The sequence below is a fragment of the Stylophora pistillata genome, chromosome 5 (genome assembly GCF_964205215.1).
Source record: "Stylophora pistillata chromosome 5, jaStyPist1.2, whole genome shotgun sequence".
NCBI lineage: Eukaryota > Metazoa > Cnidaria > Anthozoa > Scleractinia > Pocilloporidae > Stylophora > Stylophora pistillata.
Window position 1 is genome coordinate 693,875 of NC_142523.1, and position 27,717 is coordinate 721,591.

Below are 27,717 nucleotides of genomic sequence, written 5' to 3' on the forward strand. Positions count from 1 at the left end.
TTTCTCAAATTTCTGTTCTGACACTTTTAATGATGAACTTGTCACAACTAATTGGAATTCAATCATTGAGAGACCCGGTCAGGTATAAATATTGATGAGATTTTTACGTCATTCTACATAACTTTTAATAACATTGTTTATGCCATGGCTGTGTCTCACAAGGACTGGGAACTACCGAATTCACGAATTTGATTGGCTGAAATCAATATCGAAAGCGGTCTAGATTTTCCCATCTAGAGCGACATCTAGACTGGTCTAGAAAAAAAGGTACAAAGAATAAAAATAATTGGAGTATAATACGTAGCCATATAATGAACATCTTATTAACCGAGCTAGGTCGGTCTGTATGGGAGAATCTTATTAACCTCCCGCTCGGTTAATAAGAACTAAATAATAAGTTAATAAGGTTGCGAATGAAGTTTTGAAAATGTCGGTACCAGGTAGCCAAAAGAACGACTCCTAGAAAGAAAATGAAACTGTTTTTAATAGCGGCTGTTGTGGCTAAAATTGCTCACAGAATTTGTCGGGTTATAAGATACAACAAACTGAAATGCACAAGAGCGAATTCCGAGTTTCTCCGCCACTTACTCATTAAAGAAATGGTTATTCCATAACAAAAAAATATATATCACTCAAAAGCTTATAACTGACTCACACCAAAACACCCTTATTTGCTAGTTCGATCAGATCAAAACACTATGACTCGAGCCTTTAAATGATTCAATCCTTCATACTATTAAGCAGCTTTGTAGCTAAAAAATGTTAATTGTAACGTCATCAACATAACTAATTATAACGCCTTAATGCAGTTACTTGATGATTTTAAAACAAATCAAAGCAAGTTCGAATAGGCTCACTCGGAGGACTTGAAGATCTTTACTTTCATTTTACATTGGCCTCCGCTTGTCATATTCCCCTTTACACTGTAACCATCATCTAGGTGTTTCTCATGCCAGCCGTCCTCCCCTTTGAAAGGGTTGTGATTGTAGTACGCAGAAGAATACATATTGTGGTCAGCTTCCTTCTTACCACGATAAACTTTAGCATCCCACCAGTTGATATACAAATTGCGGTCGAATGGTACACTGAACATGACCGCCACGGTCTTGTTGTCTCTTGGGATAAAGAAGGTAAGCACCCCTACATTTCCTCTTGCTTCGCCAGTTGGTTTTGTATCGGGCAGAGCTGCCTCCTTGCTTTTCACGAATTCGGGGATCATATTTGAACCGGGTTTACCAGAACGAAAATAGGGACTCATTCCACTCCATTTGTAAGGTGTTTCATTGGCGATTCCAATGGCAATTCCTCGCTTTGTGGGTGGCATTGATTTGAAAACATCTTCCAGAACTTGTTGGCCCAAATGATCGGCTGGTATCACTAAATCTGTAATGTTGTCCTTGTTTTGAGACGCTGTGAACTAAAAAACACAAACCTCACCTTTTAAAGCAAATTAAAAAAAAGTTTTAAAGATAAGGGCAGTCGCACCTAAACTAAACATGGGGTTAACGAGACTGAGTGCCAGTATGCATTTAGATACATATAAACTGTAAGGTCGGTACACCACACATACTAAACCACACATACACACAGTCAAACTATATCACATAAACACAACTATCAGGATTATTGAGCAGAAATTGCGAAACACGATATATCAATATCGACCTGTAACCCTATCGTTTCCTTAATGAGTCAGTGTCCATGGGATTCTATCTAAGTTTCAATTAAAAAACAGACAGGGAGGAATCCTTGATATTTTCATCAATATTATTCCAAATTTTAGTCCGGAATATTAAAAATGACATGATTCAATAGTTTTTGCCTTCTGGGAGATAATTGATGATAAGTCTGTTCTTGCAGCTAATTTAAGCGCGTGAATCAAGAGAACTATCGTCTGAAGTACCTGTTGAACTTTTTTGAAGTAAGACAGAAAAGCAGAATTAAGGCAATAGACTATTAAAATATATAAACAAGTCGGACTAGCCGTGTTTGAAACAGAAACATCACAAATTTATTGGCAAATCGTAACAAAAAGATCACTGTCTAGGATCTTGGTCGGACAGAAAACCAAAAATAATCACTAAACTAATCTCGAGATCCTTAGGAACGACTCTCAAACACAAACAAGTCTGGAGACGCTTCGGAACGGTTCTCTGAAACATTCTGGTACTGAACTATAACACGATACAGTGACTATTAATGGCGGACAAGATTATTCGACAGAGGGTCACCAGGTCGCGACAACTACAAAAGTTTTTACGTAATTGCCTATCGATCTTACGACTAAAATGAAAACTAGTAATAATGGAAACTTTATTTAGCAATAATTCTTATGAAATCCTCTACAGTACAAAATGTTAACAGCGTAAAATAATGATCCAAAGTAACTCACTTTCGGCTCACATTTACTCTTTTTTAACATCAAAGTGTCTGGAAAACAATAAATAACAGAGTCATATCTGAATAGATTCAAAATCTAATAATCTGATAAGTAAAAAAATATCTAAAACTATATAGAAAAAGCGAAAGGTGAATGGCAAGTCTAGCTAGAACCATATATACAAGGTTGCTAAGAAGCATTAGACAATGTCAATGGCATCTTTGAATTCGGCAGCTGCGACTTCAAGGTCACAATTGCTGTAGTCAAACGCAGCGCGGCGCTTCACACGCGACCCTCGAAGGCAAACTAGGGCCGACCGAGGGAGGGCAAAGTCTGTCCTTGCTCAGATCCAGGAAATTGTTTGCGAGTATCGTTCTCCTTTCTCGGCGGCTATCAGCTCGGCCAATCGACTGTGATATCTTATGCATTCCTTCCCCATCCCTCCCGTAGTTGTAAATACAAGCGGCGTGAAGGCGCCATGCTCAACACCCAAAAATCTCCTTGAGAACAACCGCTTCTTGTCGTTTTTATGGATGCGATAAATTTTCTGTGGTTCCTGGTCCTTGTAAGACTTGGCATTAGGGCGGCAAACCCACACATCAAATAATGCCGAGCTCTGGGGATCCCAGAAGCCACGCGCCGGAGCGTCCAATCTTGCGTCTTGTGCTCTATTGGACCCTCTACTGAGCTGTTCTTCAGTGATGTTTTGAAGAACTGGCTCGACCTCGACATCGGTACACACTATACTCAAAAGGTCGGCCTCGAGGTCTCTCAACTCATTATGACATTGGATAACAAAGGCCCCTCGTTTGCAAATCATTGCGTGGTCTACTGTGAAGTTTTCCCCACACGCACATGCCGATGGAATGTCAGCGAACTGCCAATCATAGCGTAACTCAACAGCATCGCGAGACTCTCTCTTGCTGAGGTTGAAACCATGTTATTGAAGGGGAAGAACTGTGAGCCATACAGAGGAGCCTTTTTCTTGCGCTAGTTCTAGAGCTCGCTTGGTCTTCCGTGTAACAATTAGTTTTAGATTGTCTGCACTATCTGAAAGTTATTCAGCTTTTCCACGCGGTGAGGGACTCGTCTGGTAGTTAATGAGTCTGAGCCATGATATGTTTGACGAGAGAAGATGTCACCTGAATATATGAGGCATGTTCACGTGCCGCCTCGTGACATGGGTTGCTCAAGCCCAGGCCATCTAGGCGCACTGGTAGTGCTAAAACATCTCTATCCAGTTTGCTACACTTGCACCCTACGATTGCTGGTATAGGGACCTGGGAAATAAACTAGTAAACTAGTAGTTTCAATGTGAAAGAAGGTGCTGGCGTCAGAGCTTGAAGGAAATACTGATAGTACGATTCGAAATAAACTGTATACTAGAGGTTAGTGTAGCTTTTTAAAAGAGAATTACGATTTTTCCAGCTAGTTTAGTTTTAAAGGGCTTTTGTGAAACAACAACAGAGCCACAAATTTTTTCTTGAGTCAAGGAAAGAACGTTAGTTTACTCCGAATGGAAGCATTTTTGCCTAACACCTCACTGCCGCTGAATGCACTAAGAAAAAAATTATCTCCATAAAGTAGGACTATCTCGGCACCTCCATTTGTGAATGGAGGCAGTTTTTTGGCAAAAATTATTCACATAATAGAGCAGCCAAACACATGAAAATCTCTTCTCTTCCTTAAGAGTCATCACTAAACCGTTCATGACCTTGATGGATACTTCCATGTATATCAAAAACTCATCTCGTCTATCGTGTCCTTGATTTGAAGCAGAGTGGGACGGCTGTACAAAAATATTGGTCGAAATCGATCGAGATTTCCACGTGCATTTTACGTGTGTCATCACAAACATCCCGGATATTAAAAACGCAATCGACTACAAATATTTCCGATCTTACATCCCACAAATTTTGGCTTTTTCTCGCTATTGCAAAGAATAGGCTGCTGCCTCGCTAGGGCTCGCCAGTAAATATTTTGAAATATATGGTGTTGTAAATCGACCATATCTCGTTCCTCCCCCTATTCCGTAGAACGCATCCAATTCACAACGGTTCCTCGCGTAAATTAACACTGCGTCACACAACGCGTGACACTTTCATAAAATTATCTTTCACTTTTCCTCGAGACTTGAGCTTGGGATGCCTGTGCTGGACGCAAATTTGATGCACGATCCATTTGGTAATATCCAAGATCCCTCCCAGGTATCAACTGCTAGGCTTACCACTTGCACAGTCTTCCCTCAATTTATAGGTCCCCATGAGGAATCGACCTTCCGCGCTGCGATGCTCAACCACTCCTTAACTAATGACCAAGGTGTAACTGCTTCCGTCAACGCTGAACGCTACCGCTTCCGAAAGAAGCTGCGAAATATTTTATGGTTGATAAACGCCCCCGTGATTATTTCATTTTAATTATGGCTTAACTGAAAAATTATAGCTTTTCAGGTCAGGATAAGACCCGTGTAATCAAGATCGTTTCTAAATAGAAGACAAGTTAGACCGTAATCCTCGATAAAGTAGTCAAGACCCGCGAACTTTGGTTAGTAACAATTTAATTTGTGATTACGTTAACTCGTAGATGTGATTCAAAGCGAAACCTATCTCTAGTTTTTTACTTTTCTTGGTTCCTTTAATTGCCGCGTGCTCATTGCCCAAATTGATATTATTCTTAAAGCTATGATCGGATAATACTTAGGTAATTTCTTCACGTAATGATTTCAGTTGACCACTTCGATATATGAACACCTCAAAGAATAGGAAAGGAATAAATAAAGAAAAGATCCTAAATTAGTTTGGCGTTTATCGAATGCGCGTGTATCAACACGGGAATCGAGCTCAAATTCTAACTTGAAATTAAACACTTACGCAAGGCCCACTACGAAGTTCACAGATGAGACTGTTGGGATCAGCAATATCGATAGCATTATGTTTTGTGAAGAATGAGAGAGATAGTAAGTTTTGAGCTCGGTAAAGAAATATAGAAAGATGTTTTTCGTCCTGTAGCGAGCAAGACTCTGGACACGTTGTGTAATCATTGACACCTGAGGCTAATTAATGTTGTTTTCATGTAAGTTTGAACAAGGGGAGGTAGAGGGAGAAACGTTTGTTGAGTTTAAGGAAGTAGAAAATTTGACTTTGCAAATTTATACAGAATAACCTGTATAACCAAGTTTGGAAACTATAGAAATAAGATCAACTCCAATCGAATAAAAGAGAGCAATGTTAAAAGGGTGGATGAAGCCTCGTAACTTCTTCGACACAAGAATTCCATCAGTTATTAAAATGATCGGTTAATTACCGTAATTATCTTGACTTTTTGTGCCCATAGCAGAACGCCTATTCACCTTTGAAACAATAATTTTAATAATGATTTTAGTATAAGAGTCAAAAATTTCAAACGGAGTTCAGTTGATTCTAGCGGAGAATGGTTCTCAAGACGCCATCAGTGATATAAAAAAACTGAAATCAGATTATCCAAAAATTGTTTCGAAACGAACACACTTAGAATTGCATGAATACCGTACGTTTTCCTGAAGAATCACCTCAAAATTAACCAAAACGACGCTGTCATTTTTAGGAATGTCAATTAACTTCTTTAGATTGTCAATCAATTTCTCCTTTCCTATACCTGCTTTTATCTTAAAACTGGCAATCTTTCATTTAAGTAGCACTAATCTGACAGCACTATAGTCCTTGTGTCTTTCTTCTGAAGATAACTCAAAATATTTCGTTAAGGAGGTAGGTACGACGCGCAATCAAATGGGTCAACCATGCTGAATTGGTCCTGGTCTGAATCTACAGGGAAAGATAAAAAAGCCACCAGTGATAAAAGCATTACGCTAGTGCCATGATGATCTCTACTTACTTAGTAAAGACGGTTATTAATAGCGTCAAATTCATCTTCATCTCTCTATCTCTAGGTTTATTGGCAATAGCTGACTACATATTCACTACAAGCGAGCTCGGATGATGAAAAAAACTCGTTTTAAGACTGAGCTGGCAATGCTTGATCTCAAAACATTCCCTTTCCACGAAGTTCTCATCTGTTCATTTACAGAATCATAAAATGAAAGCATGCACTTATGTATGATAATCTCAATCTCTATCGTATCAGCAATAGTTTTATGTCAGAGCTTCGTCTTTGATGAGATCTGTGGACAATTTTTCGCGAGATCACAATGAAATTATTGTAGCTACGTTCGAATCACGGTCCTGAAGTAAAATATCAGCTAAGGAGTATAATTGGTTACAATACGGACAATTTTGAATGCTGCTGTTTAATTGGAAAGTGCGCAGACCTCTAAATCTTTTAAGCCTTTCTTTTTTCTTTCTCAATTTTCTCCATGATAAGAACAAGCCATCCAGGACGCCATTACCCGGTCTCGCATTTTCCCTTTATTTCATACTATTGGCAGGTGATATACATTTCATTTTTAAACTTTTCACAAATATTTACACCCGTAAATAATTTCTTGAAACTAAAAAAAATTGTTTCCGTAGAAATAACTAGCGTGTCTAATATTATGTTTCTAATAACAAAAAGGAAACAATGAAATAGGCGAAAATATGAATTTGAAAAAAAACAAATCAATTCCTAAATCAATATTTAGGTTTAACGTTTTATTATGGACCTCCTAGCACTTCATTCCGATTCTCGCGAGAGAGTTAATAAAACATGAACTAGTTAAAAGACCCCGCAGGCAGGAGGCAATTTCATCATGAGGTTGGCTGATGATTATTAAAAGCAGGCTTAAATTCTAAAAAAATTATTAACACAGCCGTTTGTTGGACTGTACTTGATAAAGGAGGAACCGCTGGATTTTGAGTCGGATTAGCTCATCCCCTTGTCATACTGCCTCCCTGAGAAAGAGTGAAACTTCTTACCTCTCAAAGTGACATCGTCAAGTCTCTCTTCATCTTGGAGATCCTCTGCCTTATCTTTAATAAACATATATGATAAAAGAATTCTAGTTTGTCAAATGTCGGTTTTTTTTTTTTATCAGCTTCGATACTTAAGATTTCACAGCGGAACTCGCAGCGTCACAGCGTAGCCCCATACTTCTAAAAAATGGCAATAAAACAGAAACCTATTAAGCTGAAAAAAGTTGGTCGAACGACCAAAATTTGGTAGGCTATGACTGTACGTCCGTACGTACATGGCGCCACTTGTGGCATGCGCTGCTAACTGCATTGGGGGCTCGAAACTAGTTAGGGAAACGGAGATGGTAAAACGCACGCAAAAATTGCTGTTGCGTGATGTTTCCTGGAAATTCTCCCCAAAGGGTCTTCTAAACACTCTCTTAGTGTCAAGATAAGGTTATCGAATTATGGAAAAGTCATCTTTTTCTAAATTAATGTCTAACATTTCGTGATTTAAAAGTCGAATTTGTTGAATTTGCAAGTAGCTTCTTTCTTTCTTACCATTAGATGTGCTTTCATCGCAATCAAGTTTTACTCTAGATACTGATGTGAATCCTTCCGCCATAACTGAAAAATAAAGAAAAAAGGATTTAAGCTTTTTTATGAAAACTTAATTTTTTGGCCTTTACAGTTTGTAATGTAAGTTCGCTTTTGCATATCAATGATTGAAATTCCTTCAATTTCCTTCCAATTCAATCTGTACCATTGTAAAAAGTAGTATGCCAGAGAAAGTTCTATTTTTAACTACTACATCAAACTACAACTTTATGCACTTCAATTTACAGATGTAAAATTAATAGCCACAATAACTTGTTTTACATTCATCGAACATGCGTGGAAAACATAAAAGTCACTTTGCAGATTGTTTTGAAATCCTGGGATTGTTCTACAAATTCAGTGTGGCTTCATATTTCACCGACTCGAAGGAGGCTGGATCAAGTTCATTTCTTTTTATGATACACTAATCGGTCTAGAAACAATAACTGAAACCTTCTTGCCCAAAAGAATGGGTATAAATATTCTATATTTTGGGTATGCTTGATGCTTTTTCATTTAATTGTCATAGGTCTAAACCAAATACTTAAAAAAAATAACCGTACATACTTTCGTTACGTGCCACGTCAAACTATGGCGGGAAAACATTCTTTAACTCTTTTTCAGTTGAGCTTAACGGGTCAAAATTACATTCAATCACGTAAAATAATAGCTTTAAACACTCAAGCCACCTGATCCGCATTATCGCCTTCACCAAAACAAACGACTTTGGAAATAGTTGTCCTTTCGAGCAATAACGTTTAACTAATCTGCAGTAACTGCAGACTCCGTCAAGAGCAAGAAGAGTTTGAACTCCCCTTGCACTCAACTCAAAAAGCCCGGCATGAACTAAAATTAAACAGAGCTCAACGACGTCTTTCTGGGAAATTAAACTCTTTCAATGGTTTCTGATTCCTGACATGAAAAAATAAATTTTCGGTGAAAAATCGTCACGTTATGTTTTCATTCTAGCAAATGTTAATTAGGCAATGAGCCAAAGTGCGCGACTGACTTACAATACGATACAATAACCTTTATTTAACGTGGCCAAAATGTTCTTAGCTAATTAGCTACTTAACAGACATGTCACGAAAAACAAAACAGATAAACTAGAAATAATAATAGAAAGAGAAGATTTGCAAGCGTTCCATCGCATTCTGATAGATAGATAGATAGTTTATTTGAAAAACAATGCAACCAAAGGTTGAATTACGCATTCATTTACAATATTAAGAAATATATAAGAAATGGTAACATACTTTTAAAATATTAAAAATTAGGTAACATGCAATAAAGTCAGCTTATACAAAGCGTGCGCGAATGATGAAAGATAAAACTATCACGGCACCTGTTCGTAAGGACCACAGGTAAATTGTAAGCGCGCTTTTTCCTTAAGTCCACTCTAGATACATTCCTGAGCGGCAGGAGCTTATGCAGCTTGTAACCTGGTACAAGAACGTTAGAAAAGAGCTTGTTGGCAATATTCTCGCGCCGCTCATGCAGCGAGATAAGCCCAGTACACGCTAGCACCTCGCCATATTCTCTTTTTATATCAATAAATAAATGATGATTCAAGTTTCAGGAGTATACGGGGATTTTTCGTGCGCTTTGCTACCTTTCTATAACATCAAGAAATGGTTAGATATTCTAGTCTTCTCGGATAGGGACGAATAAATGGAGGTCCCGTCTCCTGCATGGTTGGGGTAGGAGACGTTAATTTCTCACACACGAGATTACTGTGTGATGGATGTCCTCCCCTGGGGTGGGATGGGGGGTTTGTTGTGAAGGCCGTAAGTTAGATAACTCATTGGGTTAATTACGTCACCTTCGTTAAATAAATAATATTGTATTGTATTGTTTCTATGACGCATTCACTAAACTGAAATGCAATACTCTGCCACTACATAATTTCTAAATTTGTTAGCCTTCAAAATATGATAAGGGTTAAAAGTTGCACGGTGACGCCGGAAAAAGTATTGCGATTAAATTTGAGCTTAATGAGATTTTTGTCGAGATTTTTGTCTTTCCCTTTCATTTGGTATGTCATTCAAAATAAGATCATTTTCGGAAGTCGCTCAAAAGTTCCGAAAAAAAATAATCAATACAAAATACTTTTTTCTTTGTTTTGATGAAAATTAGACAGGGGAATATCAATTTAGAATGAATATTGTGTTACTGGTTGTTGCATCTATCTTTAGGCTGATGATGTTCAATGTACGCAGTCTCCACAATCCAGTTTAGTACTCGTGACGACACTGAAAGTATTGTGTTACAAGATCAAACAACGACCAGATAGCAAATAGCAAGAGATTAAGGTTGCCCAATTTAAAAATACTCGACGAAACGGCAAGAGTATGCGCCATTAAAAGATAACACAACATATACAAACAAGTAAATCACGTCGCAACTTTGCATCGAAGTATCCGGGAGGTCTACAAACAGCGTAAAACCGTAAGGGATATTTAGGTTAGCGCGCGGGATACCTATTCAGAGTCGGACGAAAACCTATTGATTATGACATTCTCGGTAGAATTACAAGTTAAAACATAAACAGTTTGTATCAAAGAAAGAACTAAAATCAAGAATCAAGCCAAAATCTAAGACATACCGTATACTTTCATTTGAAAAATATAAATGTTCGCATTTTGATTGCCACTGTCACTGACCATTAACTCTTCTACAACCTACTTGTCTTTCTACAGCCTTATTTTACTGAGCTGCGCGCTAAAATTCAAAGCTATTTCTGATGCCTGTTTGTCTTTTCTCGGGAAGTTTTTCGGACATTTTCTGGGGAGCTATTTTTTTCTTTTCTTTAAAGAGTTTATTCAAACGTACTAACGACTGAACAGCGATTTGGAATTGACTTGTTTTGCTTTCGTCGTTTGTCACTGATGTGAAGCCGTTTGGCGGGACTAGAAATAATTTCCCATACCCACATGACACATAATAATAGAAATGTAACGAATGTTTAGTCAATCTCTCGTCTATTCGCTTCATTATTGAAGCCACCGAATCTCGTTTTTCCCTACGAATTCGATTCATGGACGGGGAAATCAAAGGGAAAATAACTTCGTCCGCGACTTGCAAAACAGACCTCTAACTTACGTGCTCGGGAAGTGGTATGTCTTCGAACCTTGTACAGTGATTCATCATTATACTGATAACAAAACACATCCTCTCGGAAACAGAATACTCACCTAGAATAGCGTTAAGTAACTTGCCTTGCCGCCTGAACCAAAGGTGATGACCAAATTATTTTAAAACTGAATGTCCTCACAATCAGAACCGGGAATGGCTCAAGGTTCAATCTAAAGAAAGCGGATTCAAACCTTATAAGGAACGGAATTCGAATTCTCAAGACGACAAAAAGCGAAAAGAAATTCTTCTAAAAATGATCAATGAGTTTTGAAATGGACAAAGAAATATCATAACGTCACGCCAGGTTCTCATAGTCAACTATATTTATAAGACAGTATATAAATTTCAACCCTTAATTTTTTTAAGTGTTCTGCGTGTTTTGTTTTGTTTTTGTTTTGTTTTTTTCGCAAGCGCCTTAGCTTTTGCATTTAAAACAAGCTTCCTGTGAAGCTAAGGAATTGCAGTGACCATGCACTTTTTTGTATAAATCTTAAGAGACACATACTGACATGTAATGGATAATCTAGTATAGTTTTTATTATTCACTATTTTATCAATTATGATTCATTGTAAGTATTATTTATATAGTTAGTTCTTATATTAGTAGCGAAGAGCCACTATATGGAAGTATGCTAATAAAGGTCATTATCATTATTATTATTATTATTATTATTATTATTATTATTATGAATTCTGGTCTGATTTAGTCCCTTATCCTATGTCCAAGTGGTTTCCATGATTTTCCGCCGGCAGCACGTTGTATTTCACATTTTAATTTGGTTGTGACGGATTAGCCGAAGAAACTGAAACTCAACCGCAATCCAACGAAATGTACAATCCTGAGGCTCCAACAGTTTACCAAATCTTTCAAAATTAATTTTAACTCTCATCAGCCTCGATCTGTGCGCTTTGCGCTTTGTGATCGGTCAATTCAACGGACAGTACGGCTCCATATAGATTTTATTGTAAGTTCTTTTTAGTTTTTGCCAATCTTTTTTTTTTCTACCAGGAGATTTATTCGCTATAGTCGATAGGGCCGCTCACTAAAAATTAGAATGTGCGTTTTTCTGCCAATTTTTTATTCTTATTTTCTTGGGAAAATATAATTTTTAATCCTTTGTTTTCTTCAAACTGTGTGTTCAAACGTGCTAACAACTACACAACGATCTCGTTTACTTTTGGACGTATTTCAGTCATTTGAAGCCGTTCCGAATGAAAAGAAAATGTTAGAATACAATCATCTGTATCAGTTCGAAAATGCTATGGTCTATATTTTGAATGGAGCGCGTATTGATTCATCCTCGGAGACCCAGGGGCTGTGAGTCGATTTCAAGTTAAGGGCAGAAGAGCCTCTGGGGACATTGTCTTACAAGACTGGTTCCAAATGGTCGCAGTCGTGCAGGCATCTGATTGGTGCCAGAAAGTCTTTGTTTTTTTCTGTGCAATCAGAGTGTAGTGTGCTTTGGAGTCCTTTCGTGTGTTTTAATACGGATATATAAAAGAAGCTGTTGCTCGCTATGTTTGTTTGAGCCGTGCGACAAAGCTTTGCCCGTGGTGAAAAGTTTCAGTCTCAGTACACAATGTAAGAGAAATCGATCAGATTGTCAGCGAAATCTTACCGGTAATTATACTAAATACTTTCGCAGGTATCACAAGAAAACGTGTTTAATAGTTTGCTAGGTTCGTATAAAACATAATGGTTGCAGGCATTGATATGTCACTTTAAACGTTAAACGAGATGTAAGCTTAAATATTTCTACCAGTGCAGATTTTTTGTATAATTTGCTGTAACTGAAACTTTTGCAATCCCGTGAAGCTATTTCGTCGGACGCAGCTTCCTGTGCGCGCCAAAATCTAATCTAATCCTCGCCTGAAAAAAAAAAAAAGAAAAGCTAAGCGTGGAAACTTTTGTTTATTAGTAGGTGGACAACTCAGTACTGAGCTGACATTTACAATTCTTTGTTTTCACCTGACAAAAATTTGCTACGTCATACGCGGCCGCAATGTTGGGGGATAACTAAGCTTTCAAAATGGCTTCTTCCGAAGGCGTGCCCGATGTGAACCTTCAGTATTCGGATGAATTTGCGGATGTAGAGGGTCCTATGAAGTCAAGGTACCACGAAAAAATACCTGTTTAAGGCTTCGACCGATATGCGTTGAGGAAAAGTGATTTCTCCGAAAACATCGAGCTCCTTCTGAACGTTCAATATCCAGATATTGTGAACTACTTACAAAAACCCAAATGAAGTTGTTGTGTTCGCCAGAGTTAGTCACGGTAGTGTATTTTTTTCTGATGATCTCGGAGAGAAGCAAACTGAGAAAAATAAAGGACTCATCTTTTATCGACCTCGGCTAACAACTCTTGTTTTACCAGGTAATTTGGTTACTTCAACTAAATTGAAATTGTAAATTGGCCACCGTTAAGTGTTAAAAAGCTGACGTTTCGAGCGTTAGCCTTTTGTCAGAGCGATCTACTCGATCTTGACACGACAGCTACAAGTTCAGAAGACATATCACTCATAGTACTCACATTAGCGACTGATATGGCATATTTCAAGGATGTAAATTTTGGATTTAGAATTAAGACTTTTTGCGTACTCTCACTTAGTGAATCGCTCACAGAGAGCCCGGGACATCCCACTTTGAACATGGTTTCTGGCAGAAAAAGATGGAACTGTAATTGCTTCCCATTGCTATTGCATAGCAGGGTTATGTGAAGGGTGGTCTCATGTTGGGGGAGAGCTTTTTGCTGTGGAGGCTGGTGTTAGAATTAGAGATTCTACCTCATGCACACAAGAAAAGAACAAATAGTTTCTCTCTAGTCATATGAAAGAAATCCCCATTACCTATAAGTGAGATGGATTTTACCTCTGCCTGATGGAAGCATGAATTGATGGTGGAGAAACACTGGTAAGTCCTACGGCTACTAGATCTAACCCTGGGATCTGAACAACCAGGACACCTGCCCCAACCCCAGAGGAGCAGAAAACTATTCTTAGAAGTATTTGTGGCTGTACAGTAAATCCAGCAGTCTTGTCTCTTGTCGCACCTTTAAATGAGCAGTATACTTGTAAAGAAATTGGTAATGTACCCAAGCCCTTGCCCAATAGCCTTTTTTGTTTAGAGAAGAGTGTTTGCAGTTAGATTACCGGTACAAAGAGTTGTTGCAGCAGTGTCAACAAATATTGCTTGAGATTACACCTGATGAGTGTGGAGCAATAGAAGCTTCAACTAGAAAGCAGTCACAATATAAAGTTTGGTACCAAATGGCAGGCAGGCAGGTCGTATTACTGCTTCCAATCTAAAAACTGCTTGCAAAACAAACACAGCTAAGCCTGCTATGAGTCTTGTTAGGTCCATATGCTACCCTGAAGCCCATAAGTTTTCAACTGCGGCCATGAGGTGGGGTTGTGAAAACGAGGGTAGGGCTCACAAAGCTTACCAGTCTGACAATTTCTGACCATGAGTCTTTGACAATTTCTGACAGTGGTCTCAATGTTGCTTGTCAATGGTGTACCTTAAAGCTGTGTTTTTGTCAACTTGAGAATTACTAAAAATCTTTAATGACAGATTGTGGCTAGCCTTAACTACAGCCTTTATATGAAAAATTGTACATGAAGTACCTGGAATCAAACTGGTTGTAAGTTCACCTCGATCAAATGGTACAATGCTTGGACTCTGATAAATTGGTGAGTGCATAGCACACTATGGTTTGCCTTTATCAACGAAACAATACCGGCTTCCGCAAAGTATATGCGTGGTTATCCCCCAGTTTGTGTTGTTATTATCACTATTTAGAAAACACAGCATCAATCCCACAAGTATCAGTAATTAGCTGAATCTCAAACTAAACTATATGCGTATGCGCTAAGTTTGGAAAATTTTTATTACAAAATAAACATACAGCCTTGAAAGCTTAAACAATAATCACTTTTCAAGTGCTTGCTCGTTCATACCTGTAACACAACCAAATTCAAAACAACCACAGACAACACAGAATTGTGGCATGATAAGAGGGGAAACTAAAACTGTAAAACGATCATACCGGCTTCCGCAAAGCACTTGGGCGGTGTAGTATCCAACAAAAAAAGTTTACCGTTCACACAAAATAAAGGTATTACAATCCAAACTACAGCACAAGTCTTAAAATAGTCTACATTGGCATACCTAATTACAAGTGTTGACAGCTATTTATAATGCATGACATTGACAAGTATATGCGTAACACCTTCAACTTAAACCTCAGACAGCTATGTTACAGGGATTGTAACGCGTGGTTATCCCTTAACATGGCTGACCCCGGTTTTTTAATTTATGCCAACGTCACGTGCAAACAAAGAATAAAGCAAACCCGCCCTTTCCATCCACTATTGTCTTTGGTTCTGCTTTCCCCAATGAAAGCAGCATCGATTCCCAATGATCAAAAGTATTTAACTTGGTCTTCAACAATCGACAAATGAGGTGAAATGACAATGACCAAGGGAGTAGAAGAGAATCCGTGGCCTTTCGAGCTCAAGAATTTGAACACTCTAGGCAGCAGTTGAAAGATTCAACTCTTTCCAAACCCCTTCGGTAACTGTTTGAAAACATCTCTCCTTCCCACTATGTTCTCGATAATTAGTTTTTGTTCAGAATTCAATTAGCTAACCGGAAACACAGCTAAGCTTTCTGTGAGCGCTTGCTGGAGGTCGTCTACGAACTTAACGTTCTCTGCAACTTTGGCAGCATTGTGAAAGATTTTACTACAAAGCAAAGAATTAGATTTTGGCGTGCACAGAAAGCTACGTAAGTATAAGCGCCAGTTGCTCGACATACCTGCGTGGCACGTGCGACGAAATAACTTCACGAGATTGGCAAAGTTTCAGTCACAGCAAATTGTACAAAAAATCTAGAAAGATGTAAGCTTACATCTCGTTTAACGTTTAAAGCGACATACCAACGCCTGCAACCATTGTGTTTTATACGAACCTCGCAACTTTTATACACGTTCTCTTGTGATACCCGCGAAAGTATTCAGTATAATTTAAGGTGAGATTTTTGCGGACAATCTGATCGATTTCTCATACATTGTGTGCTGAGACTGACACTTTTCACCTCGAGCAAGGCTCCGTTGCACGGCCCAAACAACCAAAGCGAGCAACTGAGCTTCTTGTATATGTGCGTTTTAAAACACACGAAAGGACTCTAAAGCACACTTCACTCTGATTGGGCAGAAAAACATAAATATTTTCTGGCACCAATCAGATGACAGAACGACTGCGACCGTTTGGAACAAGTCTTGTAAGACAATGTCCCCAGGGGCTATTCTGCCCTTAACTTGAAATCGACTCACAGCCCCTGGGTCTCCCAGGATGGTGTTTATTCGGATGAAAACTCTATTTTGTTCTGATTTTGTATTTCCGGCAGAGTCAACAAAATCGATTTGAAAAAAACTACTAACATCGTAGCTTAGCCCAGAATCTGAGCGTTATCAGGAGTTATAAATGTAAAAATTATCTATGTTTTCCTTATGGAGAAAAATTATTTGAATTGATAAAAGACGGAAGACACAGGCTGGATGACATCAGAAGGATGAAAAAAATACTTTGTAGAAAATGATCCTTGATTCTTAAAAATGCAGAAGAAAATGTTAAATCCTGTAGTTGCGTCATGTATTCACTTTCTCAGCTTTATTTGGAAGGTGAAATTTTTTTATTTTTCGTAAATAGAACATATAAAAACCACAATATGAATTGAACGAAGGGTACCAGAGACCCATTGGGAACTTTACCTTTGTGCGCATGCCCGTTTCGAAACGTGGCTGATTTAAGAAAGAAGTGAGGATTAAACGTATAGGGTTTTTAAAAGATAATTTTAAGTTTAAGTTTAAGTTTACTTCATTCGCCATGGGAATGGCAGGAGAAAGGAACAGAACTTTCGTTCCAATTGACACCTAACTCCTTTTGTACCCACTATCCCACCCCGGGGAGGCCATCCATCACACAGTAACCTCGTGCGTGGGAAATTAACGTCTCCTACCCCCAACCCTGCAGGAGTCGGGACATCCATTTATTCGTCCCTATCCGAGAATACTAGAATATCTAATCATTTCTTGATGTTAAAGAAAGGTAGCAAATTCTTCTCAATTGTGTTAAGACCTTGAGTGTTGGTCCGGCCGGGGCTCGACCTCCCGCACAACAGTCCAGCGCACTATCCATTGGGCTAACTGAATCAAAACTTTCTGAATCAATTTTGAACATCAGAATTGATTCGATTTGATATGACATTACTGAATAACGTATTCAATGCAGAAATACATTACTTTAGTAGACTGCGGCTTGTATCTTGCAAATGTCGGATGAGACATATCTTGCAACAGTTCCGGTGTTTTGGACATTTCTTCGAAATAACGTGACTTTTTTCCTCTATTCAAGGGTACGAAAGGGTAGGAAAACCAGGCTTCGAGTATTAGAGTCACATTCTACGGTTTTGGTTTTTTGGCTTGGGTTCTAAAGTCTGAGTTACAAAATTTTTCGTGCCGTCTTGTTATTATTGAGAAAATACTTTGTGTTATTAGTGGTTTGTAACATTAACTTACACGAATGATCCCCTTTGATTGATAAAGGAAAAAAATTGTTCATTTATCTTTCGGTGTTTCGACGGCTCTAATTTATTTTCCGTAAATAGAACACAATCTCAAAGAATCATCAATCGCAGCGGAGCACCAGGAGAGCGTCGAATCAGTCTAACTGTGATTCCAAGAGAAACTTACAAACAAGATATTTGTGCAATCTTTCTTTTTTTAATCTTCCTTGTGGAACATTGCTAAATATCATTTGTCAGTAATTAAAATGGTACATATGGTTTGTACATATGTACACCGTTACTTTACAGCTTTGCAACTTAAAAGATTTGAAAACACTGCCTCGCCAACTTTGAGACAAAATTACTATAAAACTAAAAGGCTTTCACTTCCAGATCTTTATCTGCAGTTTACATTGGCCTACGCTTTTCATAATGCCTTTTACGCGGTATTCTTCCCTTATTCGTTTTTCATGCCAGCCGTCATCCCCTCTGAAGGGTTTGTGATTTTAATACATGTAAGACCACATATTACGGTCAGCTTCTATTCTATTGGGATAAACCTTAGCAGCCCACCAGTTTTCATACAAATTGCGATCGAATGGTACACGAAACATGACTACTATGGTCTTTTTGTTATCTGGGATGAAGAGGGTTATCACGCCCGCACTTCCTCTTGGTAGGCCAGTTGGTTTCGTGGCCGTATACAGAATTGCCTTTTGGCTCTCCACGAATTCAGGTAAAACATTTGGACCAGGGGAACCAGAGTAGAAGTACGCATTCATTCCACTCTATTTATACAGTGTTTTATTAGCGATGCCGATGGCAATTCCCCGATTTGTGGGTGAAATCAATTTGAAAACTTCTTCCAGAGCTTGTCGTCCTAACAGATCGGCTGGTATCATTGAATCCATTATATACTCCATTTCCTAGGTCATTGATCCTTGAAAGAGACTAGGCCATTTTAATACTGTTTGATGGCAACTACACTGCGACTGAGTTCAATTCTGTCTTCTTAGGCAGTCGGCCACACTATAGTGTTCTAAAGGCACCAATCCAAGGGAGTTATCTTATTCTTGAAAAGAAGTTCTACTGCGTAAATACGGGCGATTGCATGTTATAAAGAAACTATGAGTTTATCCGTTAAGCGTTATGCATGAATTGTTAAGGAAGACAAGGTCTCGATTTGACCTATAATTTAAAAGTGTCGCACATCGATTGCTCCTTTAGAGACTCAACAAAGTGTAAACGCATATTCAAGCGATATGATTCTGATATTTCATTCTCCATTTTGTTGCTGCACTTGGCTAAGATGTGCTCAAAAAGAATCATGTGCCGCTGAATGAAACAAATCGGAATTTGTGTTTGAAAGCTAAGATGTAATAACTCGAAATGCCTTCACCGTGATCATGAATTTTATTCATTTCTTTCCTTCATAACCTTATTTTAAATGATTATTTTACAAGTTATCATTACGCAAACAAACGGAATATTCAACCGGTGAGCAACAAAATTACTTAAGTGCTCCGGCATAACTGCATGGCAAAGTAGAGCCCTCTTATACGGTCAGGATGATGGACATCTCTCGGGAAAATGCTTTAATTCTGCAGTATCTATATTTTAATCAAAAATAAACTTATTTATAACAAGCTTAAGTCGCATTACTTGTCTTAAAGAATTTGCAATGCGACGCCACTCAATTGCAAGTTATCAAGCTAACAAATAGGAATGCATGCATGAGCTCATTTAGGTTATTGCTAAATTAAAACATTTTGAAGTCATTGGAAAACCATTTTTTGAGATGATCAAGAAATATTGGAAATGAGAATCAATTTCATTTCATACCCCTTCCTTTTTCACGTACAAGAGGAGGTTGCACACTAAAGAAAACGGGATAGCCATGCCATAGCTAGCCACGTGACCAGCATTCGCTCAAGGTTTTTTTCAGAACACTGGGAGGCCTTTTACACTTCAGAAAATCGGGAACGGACCCCACACGACAGGAGTACGGACTACAAATGTTTGCTATTGTGAGCTAATAGAAGACCAGAAGTCCTTCAATTTTGGTAAATTTGACGAATCAAGGGAACTTAGCCAATATAAACTATTACATATCGATAACCAAGTACCAAGCGATCCTGAACGCCCTTACAAAACCCATATCTAATGCTTGCGTTATGCCGCGGCTCGAAGCACGAAAACTCTACTTTCTGGGACATAGTGATGACGATTCTTTCCTATTGTTTACATTTGAGCCTCATCAAACATATTGCAGAATACTCACCTTGAAAGGTAGCGGAACACCTATCAAACTACTTCCGCTCAAAAATATCTTGGCTGCAGTGTATTGAGAATTAATCGTCTTCTCGCGGTGGTTTAAATAAGACAGATGTTAGACATACATGTTAGTTTAGGTGGATTTATCGTCGTTCCAGATGTATTATCTGCTGTTAGAACATAGCTAGCAGAGTCGCGCAATCAAATTCATTATACGTAAGCGTGCTCAAAATCCCGATAGTGCACGCTGACAGCGTCAGCAAATCCGACTTCGCCAGAAATTTTTTTTCGAGCGAGCGGCCATTGTTAGCGCGGGGAAATATAATGTATTTCGCGACAATAATGGATACAAACAGAAACTCGGCCTACTAGTCCGAAAACGAAGACAATGTTTCGACCGTTTCCCTTGGGCTAGAGTTCTTAAATGAAGCAGAAAAAGAGAAAAACAAAGGAAAAGGAGACCCGGCATCAGCGCCATCACGATTTGGTTCAACTGATATTGTTGTCCCGGCGTATTTCGCGTCGGATTTTGATGCACAAATCCACCGGCTATGTTCTAAAACATTTGGTTCATGCTTTCAGCTGTGCACTATCGAGTTATGGAGCACGTGGGAAGTTTGGAGAGCACCCAAGAAGCTAGAGTTGCCCTTGGCTATTGCCTCGGGCAACTCTTACGCTTCTTTCGTGCTCTCCAAACTTCCCGCGTGCTCCATAACTCGATAGTGCACGCTAAAGCATGAACCAATTGTTAAGTAGATTGAAGAGAAGTCGAACAAAACGGAAAGCATCTAATGAACCCAAAACAACATTTTTTACTACGCCTGGAGGCCGGAAGAGGGATGGAGATGTTTTTCAAGGAAAAAAGAGTCCTTAAAAATATAGACAATCTGTAAGTAAAGGGACAATTTCCATTAAAACAATGAGTTTTAATGAAACTATGCGTAAAACATTTGTTCTACATGGTTACCAACAATACAAAAAGTACTGCAAAGCACAAGCACTCAAAGTGAATAACACACAATAGCAACTATCACCCGAAGCTTATTATTAAGTCATATACCAGACTATCACGCAAGGGTTTGCACCTTAAAAAATTTTGCTCAAACTATAACACTCTTGACGCGAAGCATTTATAACTTCATTGTGCCAATAACAAAGTGCACGAATCTTCTTAGTTCTTACGAAGTTGGTTGATTGATTGTTACAAAACCAAACTATTAGATATATTGTAATCAGACGGTTCAACAGCCAATTAAATCTTAGTACCAACTGTTTTTAATCAAAACTAGCCAGTGAATGCTAACCACTCAAAATTGGATGTAGTTTTCTCGTGATGTTCAACGTAAAACAGAAAATGGATGTAATTTTAAAGGCACTGCTTATGAGTTGTTCACGCGGAATCGTATTTTTTTAATTTTTCTATACATTTCTGCATCAAAATTGACACGTCTTCGCTTTGGAAATCACGCCACGTTTTAACCGCCTCTAGGTTAGCTCAATGGATACAGCGCAGGACTGTTGTGCGGGAGGTCGAGGGTTCGAGCCCCGGCCGCACCAACGCTCAAAGTCTTAAAATAAATGAGGAGAATATGCTACCTTTCCATAACATTAAGAAATGGTTGGATATTCTAGTCTTCTCGGCTAGGGACGAATAAACGGAGGTCCCGTCTCCTGCAGGGTTAGGGGTAGGAGACGTTAATTTCCCACGCACGAGATTACTGTGTAGTGGATGTCCTCCCCTGGGGTGGGATGGGTGGGTTTACTGGGCCCGCAGTAATTGGCGCAAGCTCTTGCGGTGTCCCTGCCTGTCGGCGAATCCAATAAAGTAAAATAAAAATAAAAATAAGGTATGGGTCGCACCTGGGCAAAGTTTTCAACTTTGCCGGCAAAAAAACCACAGAAAATTTGAAACCGCAAGCGGAAAGCAAACTTTTGGTTTCAACTATCAGGGTCGCACTAGGTGAAAAAAATGTCAGTGATGGCACTTTGAGAAACCAGACACACGTTTATCGACGTGCTATGGGGAGAGAGCAAAGAGCTGAAAATGGAAAACAAACGTTAAAAAAATGTGTCCCATTGAAGCATTGTTAATAACGATCACGGTAATGCTTATTCTTCTTATTCAGTTAAATCACGAGCACTTTTTTGTCTTTCGTATGATCTATGAAAGATGGGTTAACGTCTGTTTAACTGTTTTGACTGCCGCTATGATGAGCGCAAAAAATCGACGTCAGCGAAGATTACTTCGAGCGCCATATGCCTGGTCAGTTCCGCGACCAGTCGAGTCGTTTGCTGTTTACTGACAAACGATGACATTTACCGCTGTGATAGCTTTTGTTTAGCCCTAGTTTTCCGAAATCTACCTGCCCCACACAAGCACTACGGCGTCTTTAATGTTTTGGCCGGTTTTCAAAGTTTTTGCGAACTGGAAAAGTTAGGGTCGCATTAGGCAATGTGCCCCATGACAGATTTTTACACCAAAGTGACCGCATTCACACCAAACTTTGCCAAGTGCGACCCATGCCTAAGATCGAAACAATCGTTCACATGCTATGGAATTTCTGCTCTCTTGTGAGTTTCGCCTTCAAACACAGTTAGACTGTTTCGAGTTCTCGAGGTGCTTCATTGCAACTAAGGACTTTATGAGAGTCTTTCCATTTACAGAAGTGTATTCAGAGCCTTCTGCATGCTGAAGAATGAATGACTTAGTTGTTTCCATTATTCTGTCACCAATAGGCCTGAAAAGAAGGCACGAAACTTTTCGCAGTTAGACTAGATAACTGCATTGAAAGAATTAAAACTGCAGAATGTGATTCAAATCCTAGATGCCTAATATTTCCACATTCCGAGTTCTCCTAAAACACAGGGAAAGGTGGAGTTTAGAACACACACCAGAATCTATTTTAAGAATCTATTTTCGTTGCGAATTAGCACACTCTGCATCATAACCTTTCAATACAACATTGCATTAAAAACGCTGTGTTATGATTTACAACAGGTAAGTGTATTCTGGCTATCCAAAAGGTGCTGTCTCACTGACCTGTTATATCGATAATAGATACGTGGGTAGCGGTAGTTTAGCTTCTGACAAACTAATTGGGGACACCAATAAAGTATGCAAACTGTAAAAACAAAGATTACAAAAATTAATATTATGTGCTAACTAATTTTCCTACGTAAGAAAACCGATCAGTATTCTGACAACAGATACATATACTGTATAGCTGACTTCAGAACATACGCCTCAATTCATACGCTATTAGTATATTTTGGCTGTCGTTACATGGTTTCACTGACATGTTTCAGTTTTATTGCTCAGTTGCTCACGAGTTGTTCATGCGTAATCGTGTTTTGTTTGCATGCTTGTCTAAATCAAAATGTACACATTCTCTCTTCCAAAATCACAGCTCACTCGTGAGTTTGGCTTGGAAGTACAGTTAGACCGTTTCGAGTCTTCGAAGTGCTCCACTGCGATTGACGACTCTTTGAGATATTGTTCTATTCAGAACCTTCTGGACGCCGAAAGATGAATACCTTAAATGTTTCCACTATCAGACAAAGGAGTTCATAGGCAGCCACGCGTGTTACTATTCATAAAAAACCATTAGCATTAACCATCGGCGCTTTGATTGACCTTTCTTCAAGAATCTGTTCTTTTGACAGGGTTGAATTGAGAGCCTTTTGGATGCCAGAAGTGAAATGACTTAATTGTTTCCTATATTATACAAAAGGGGTTGATTCAGGGCTGTCTGGACGCCGAAAAGGGAATGACTTAAACATTTCAGTTTCTTTCGCCGAGCTATATCGATAAGCGTATTGTGGCTGTTGAAACGTGCTGTGTCTTTGAGATCTTACACAATTTAATTAAGCACTTGCTTATGAGTTGTTCCTACGCAATTGTATTATTTTTTTTTATTTCCATGCATTTCTACATCAATATTCACGCGTCTTCGCTTTGGAAATCACGCCACGTTTCAAGACCAAAACAATTGTTCGCATGCTATGGAATTCTGCTCTCTTGTGAGTTTCGCCTTCAAACACAGTTAGACTGTTTCGAGTTCTCGAGGTGCTTCACTGCAATTAAGGACTCTATGAGAGTCTTTCCCATTTACAGAGGTGTGTTTAAAGCCTTCTGCATACTGGAGGATGAATGATTTAATTGTTTCCGTTATTCTGTCAACAATAGGCCTGAGAAGAAGGCACGAAACTTTTCGCAGTCAGACTAGATAACTGCATTGAAAGAATTAAAACCCAAGAATGCGATTCAAATACTAGATGCCTAATATTTCTACTTTCTAGTTCTCCTAAAACACAGGGAAAGGTAGAGTTTAGAACGCACATCAGAATCTATCTTAAGAATCTATTTTCGTTGCAATTTAACACACTCTGCATCATAACCTATCAATATAACATTGCATTAAAAACGCTGTGTTATGATTTACAACAGATAAGCGTATTCTGGCTATTCAAAAGGTGCTGTTTCAGTGACATGTTATATCGATAATAGATACGTAGGTAGGTAGGTAGTTTAGCTTTAGACAAGCTAATTGGGGACACGTTTGCATTTCACATCAAAATGGATTCACCCTCGCTTCTAACAAAAGGCTGAAACATTTTATCGAATACTATAAGTAGGGGGAATCTAGTGCAAACGCTACAGTAAGTTTGTGGACAGTTTCAGTAATTATTGCATTGATTATTTGATGAGAAACATTTGAGCTTCTTTGTAAAGTCGATAATATCATATAAATGAATCATGGCTGTCGAAACGTGCTTTCTTAGTGACATGTTTGAATATTTGATTATAAAAACCAAGAGGAAACACGTAATAAAATGCACATTTATGATACTCTTCGTTGGAACTCGCTATTCCCTTACATTTCTTTAAATAAGCACAAAGACTTTTGGAAACTGAGGTAAAGAACTCAGTCTGGTTAAATTTAGATGCTGATATTTGACTTCCAGTGCTTTGTCTCCTGAGTCCTAGTCTCTGGAGAGGTTAGTAGAATAATAGAGGCTCCTCTTTTTCTTAATTTCATTCTAATAGCATTACGTAGTCTTACGCAGTTTTGAGGGACCTTAAGCAGTCAGGCCGGAAACGCCAAGGAAGACGTCGGTTACAAAATGAATTTATACTTTTAATTAGAATTTCACTGAAAAATGGTTGCATGTGTTTACCATCTCATACGGCGCCACAACTCAACCTCAAAATAACGTCTAAAGGTAGCGTTGAGTTCCAAATGGAAATTAAAACAACTTGCTGTCGCGATTTCCGTTGTTCAAAAGACGAAAATATTGATGATTTCACGTTGTTGTTTTGCAAAGGACGCCTATGAAATATACTAAGTTTTAAAATGCACGTACTCAGCTATTGTTCTGCCAATTAGATCTTTTGTTTTTCCACGTCCTCGTTGCGGTCTCCGTCATGGTTTGCTTAAGGTCCCTAAAATGGCTGACACGACTTTTGGTGACAGACGGCATGCCTATCAGTCGCAGTTAGAAAAATGTCTTTATTAATAGCATTCCAGGCCTTATGAGGTGTCTGAGCTAATTCCGAAATATCCCGAGGCATATCATTCAGAACCACCTTTGTATGGGAGTTTAGGCTCCGCTCTGCAACTCCGTAAATAATAAAGCAAATACACTCTAACCTTCAGATGGTGTTGTTTGTCATACATTTGTTCTGTGTTTGCGATTTAAGGCCATTTCGTAGAGTTTTAGCCGAGCTCTCATCCCGCCACAGCCTGTACTAAGAAGAAGGAAACGGGAGGAAGGCATCGTCAGACCAACGGACTGACCCGCTCTCAAATATTGTTCTCGATTCTCAGAATAAACCACGTCTCCTTGCTTCGAGACTCTGCATCACGAAGGCCAGATAGTTTTCCTTCAAGTTTATGGAGAAACATTCTATAAAAGTTCTGCTGTCGAAGAATCGATCCAGCGAGAATTTCAGATGACCAGCTATTTTGAAGCCCTTCGAACCCGCGGCAGCAACTTCTGAGACCGTTATGAAAAGGTCGGCCTAGACACGAGACAAAATTTCCCCCAGGGGGCACCCCCACGGTCTTACCCACTAGACTAAGTACAAATACTCAGCCACTCGGAAAAAGGAATATTTGTGAAAACGCTATTGTTAGCTTCGGCCAATATGATTGTAGAAGGAAGACGACATCGATATTCAAAATCATCGGACTGAGAGTGTTGCATTTAGATTTCATTTAGAGCTTGTCCACGCCACCGGGCAAGGAGCGATAATGCTCAAATCACCAATTTGGCTCAAACTTGGCACAAATATATCATGAGTTGACAAATGTGCGCAAATAATAGGTCAAAATATATAATTCTCTGCGAGATATGGAGTCCCCCTGGGAAAACCCCTATTTCCTGCCTTTTTTGCAAAATAAATCGACTAAGTTTACATTGCTGTTGTGACAAACAGAAAAGCTATCTTCAGATTCAATCAACTGGCTTGTGTTCTATATCTATTACACTTCAAGAACATTGAACTGTTATAATTTTCCTATTTCATTTCGTCCGTTACCTCTCCCTGTAAGAAATTTTTATGGGGAACACATTTCATTATCTGTACTGACGCGAAATTTACTTCTCACCAACCGCTTTTGATCTGTTTTTATCAAAATTTCGTACGCCACATCTTTGTTTATTTGCTATAAAATTACACGTAAATACGAGCAATTGCATGTCATAAAGAAAATATGACTTTGTCCGTCAAGCACTATGCATGATTTGTTAAGGAAGACACAGTCTCAATTTGACCTTTAATTTAAAAGCGTCTCACATCGATTGCTACTCTAGAGATTAAACAAAGTGTAAAGGCATATTCAACTGATATGATTTCGATATTCCATTCTCAATTTTGTTGCTGCACTTAGCTAAAGGTGTGCCGAAAAAGAGTCATATGCCCCTAAATGAAGCAAACGAGAATTAGGGTTTGAAAGCTAAGATGTACTGAATAACTCGAAATCTCTTCACTGTAGTTATGAATTTTATTTTTTTTCCTTCGTAATTTCTTATTTAAAATGATTATTTTACAAGTTCTCATTACGCAGACAAATGGAATCTTCAACCGGTGAGCAACAAAATATTACCGAAGTGCTCCGGCATAACTGCGTGGCAAAGTAGAGCGCTCTTATACGGTCAGAAGAATGGATATCTCTCGGCAAAGTGCTTCATTTCTGCAGTATCTTAATGAAAGATGAACTTATTAACAACAAGCTTGAGTCACGTAACTTTTTTTCGAGAATTTGCAATACTAACAAATAGTAATGCACGCATGAGCGCATTTAGGTTCTTGCTAAAAACACATTTTGAAGTCATTTGAGAACCGTTCTTTGAGAAAATCACGAAATGTTGGAAATGAGAGTCAATTTAATTTCAAGCCAGTTCCTCAGTTACGCAGAAGAAGAAGTAGCATACTAAAGAAAACGAGATAACCATACAAAGTTTCGCTTTGAATCTCCAGTAAAATGTAAAGAACATAAGCACAAACAAGCCTCTTCTAAATTGTACGTTGCGCCACGTGGCCGGCATACGCTCAAGGTTTTCAAAACACTAGGTCTTTCACACTTCAGAAATTCGGAAACAGACCCCAGACGACAGAAGTACGGGCCACGATTGTGTGCTAGTGTGAACAAATAGAGGACCAGAAGTCCTCCTGACTAGTTGTGGTAAATTTGACGAATCAAGGGAACTTAGCCAATCCAAACTCAGTTACATATCGCTAACCAAGTACCAAGCCATCCTGAACGCCCTCACAGAACACACATCTAATGCTTGGTTTATGCCGCAGGCTCAAAGCACGAAAACTCTAGTTTCTGCGACATGATGATGACGAATCTTTCCTATTGTTTCAAATGTGAGCCTCGTCAAACATATCATTGA

The 27,717-nt window shown here is 38.7% G+C and overlaps 1 protein-coding gene and 3 pseudogenes across 5 annotated transcripts in view; 2 read left to right on the forward strand and 2 right to left on the reverse strand.

Moving 5' to 3' along the window:
* LOC111319750 (DELTA-stichotoxin-Hcr4a) lies at positions 1 to 25,831 on the reverse strand. Of its 4 annotated transcripts, XM_088760468.1 has the most exons (7): positions 25,467 to 25,831; positions 22,856 to 22,937; positions 11,037 to 11,147; positions 7,807 to 7,872; positions 7,270 to 7,323; positions 2,393 to 6,180; positions 1 to 1,417 (listed from the first exon to the last, which is right to left on the reverse strand). In XM_088760468.1, exons 6-7 carry the CDS (start codon positions 2,420 to 2,422, stop codon positions 854 to 856), a joined length of 594 nt encoding a protein of 197 aa, XP_088616594.1. In that variant the 5' UTR covers positions 2,423 to 6,180; positions 7,270 to 7,323; positions 7,807 to 7,872; positions 11,037 to 11,147; positions 22,856 to 22,937; positions 25,467 to 25,831; the 3' UTR covers positions 1 to 853. The 4 variants fall into 4 exon arrangements, with proteins under 4 accessions (XP_088616594.1, XP_088616595.1, XP_088616597.1 ...); XM_088760471.1 differs by lacking the exon at positions 1 to 1,417 and having other exon boundaries at positions 5,725 to 6,180; XM_088760469.1 differs by lacking the exons at positions 11,037 to 11,147; positions 22,856 to 22,937.
* The window catches only part of LOC148729743 (DELTA-stichotoxin-Hcr4a pseudogene), a 164,356-nt pseudogene that overhangs the window by 12,729 nt on the left and 123,910 nt on the right, over positions 1 to 27,717 (forward strand). The gene's annotated exons all lie outside the window — the stretch shown is intronic.
* LOC148729744 (uncharacterized) lies at positions 13,008 to 14,437 on the forward strand (annotated as a pseudogene).
* Positions 17,174 to 20,391, reverse strand: LOC148729745 (DELTA-stichotoxin-Hmg2b pseudogene; annotated as a pseudogene).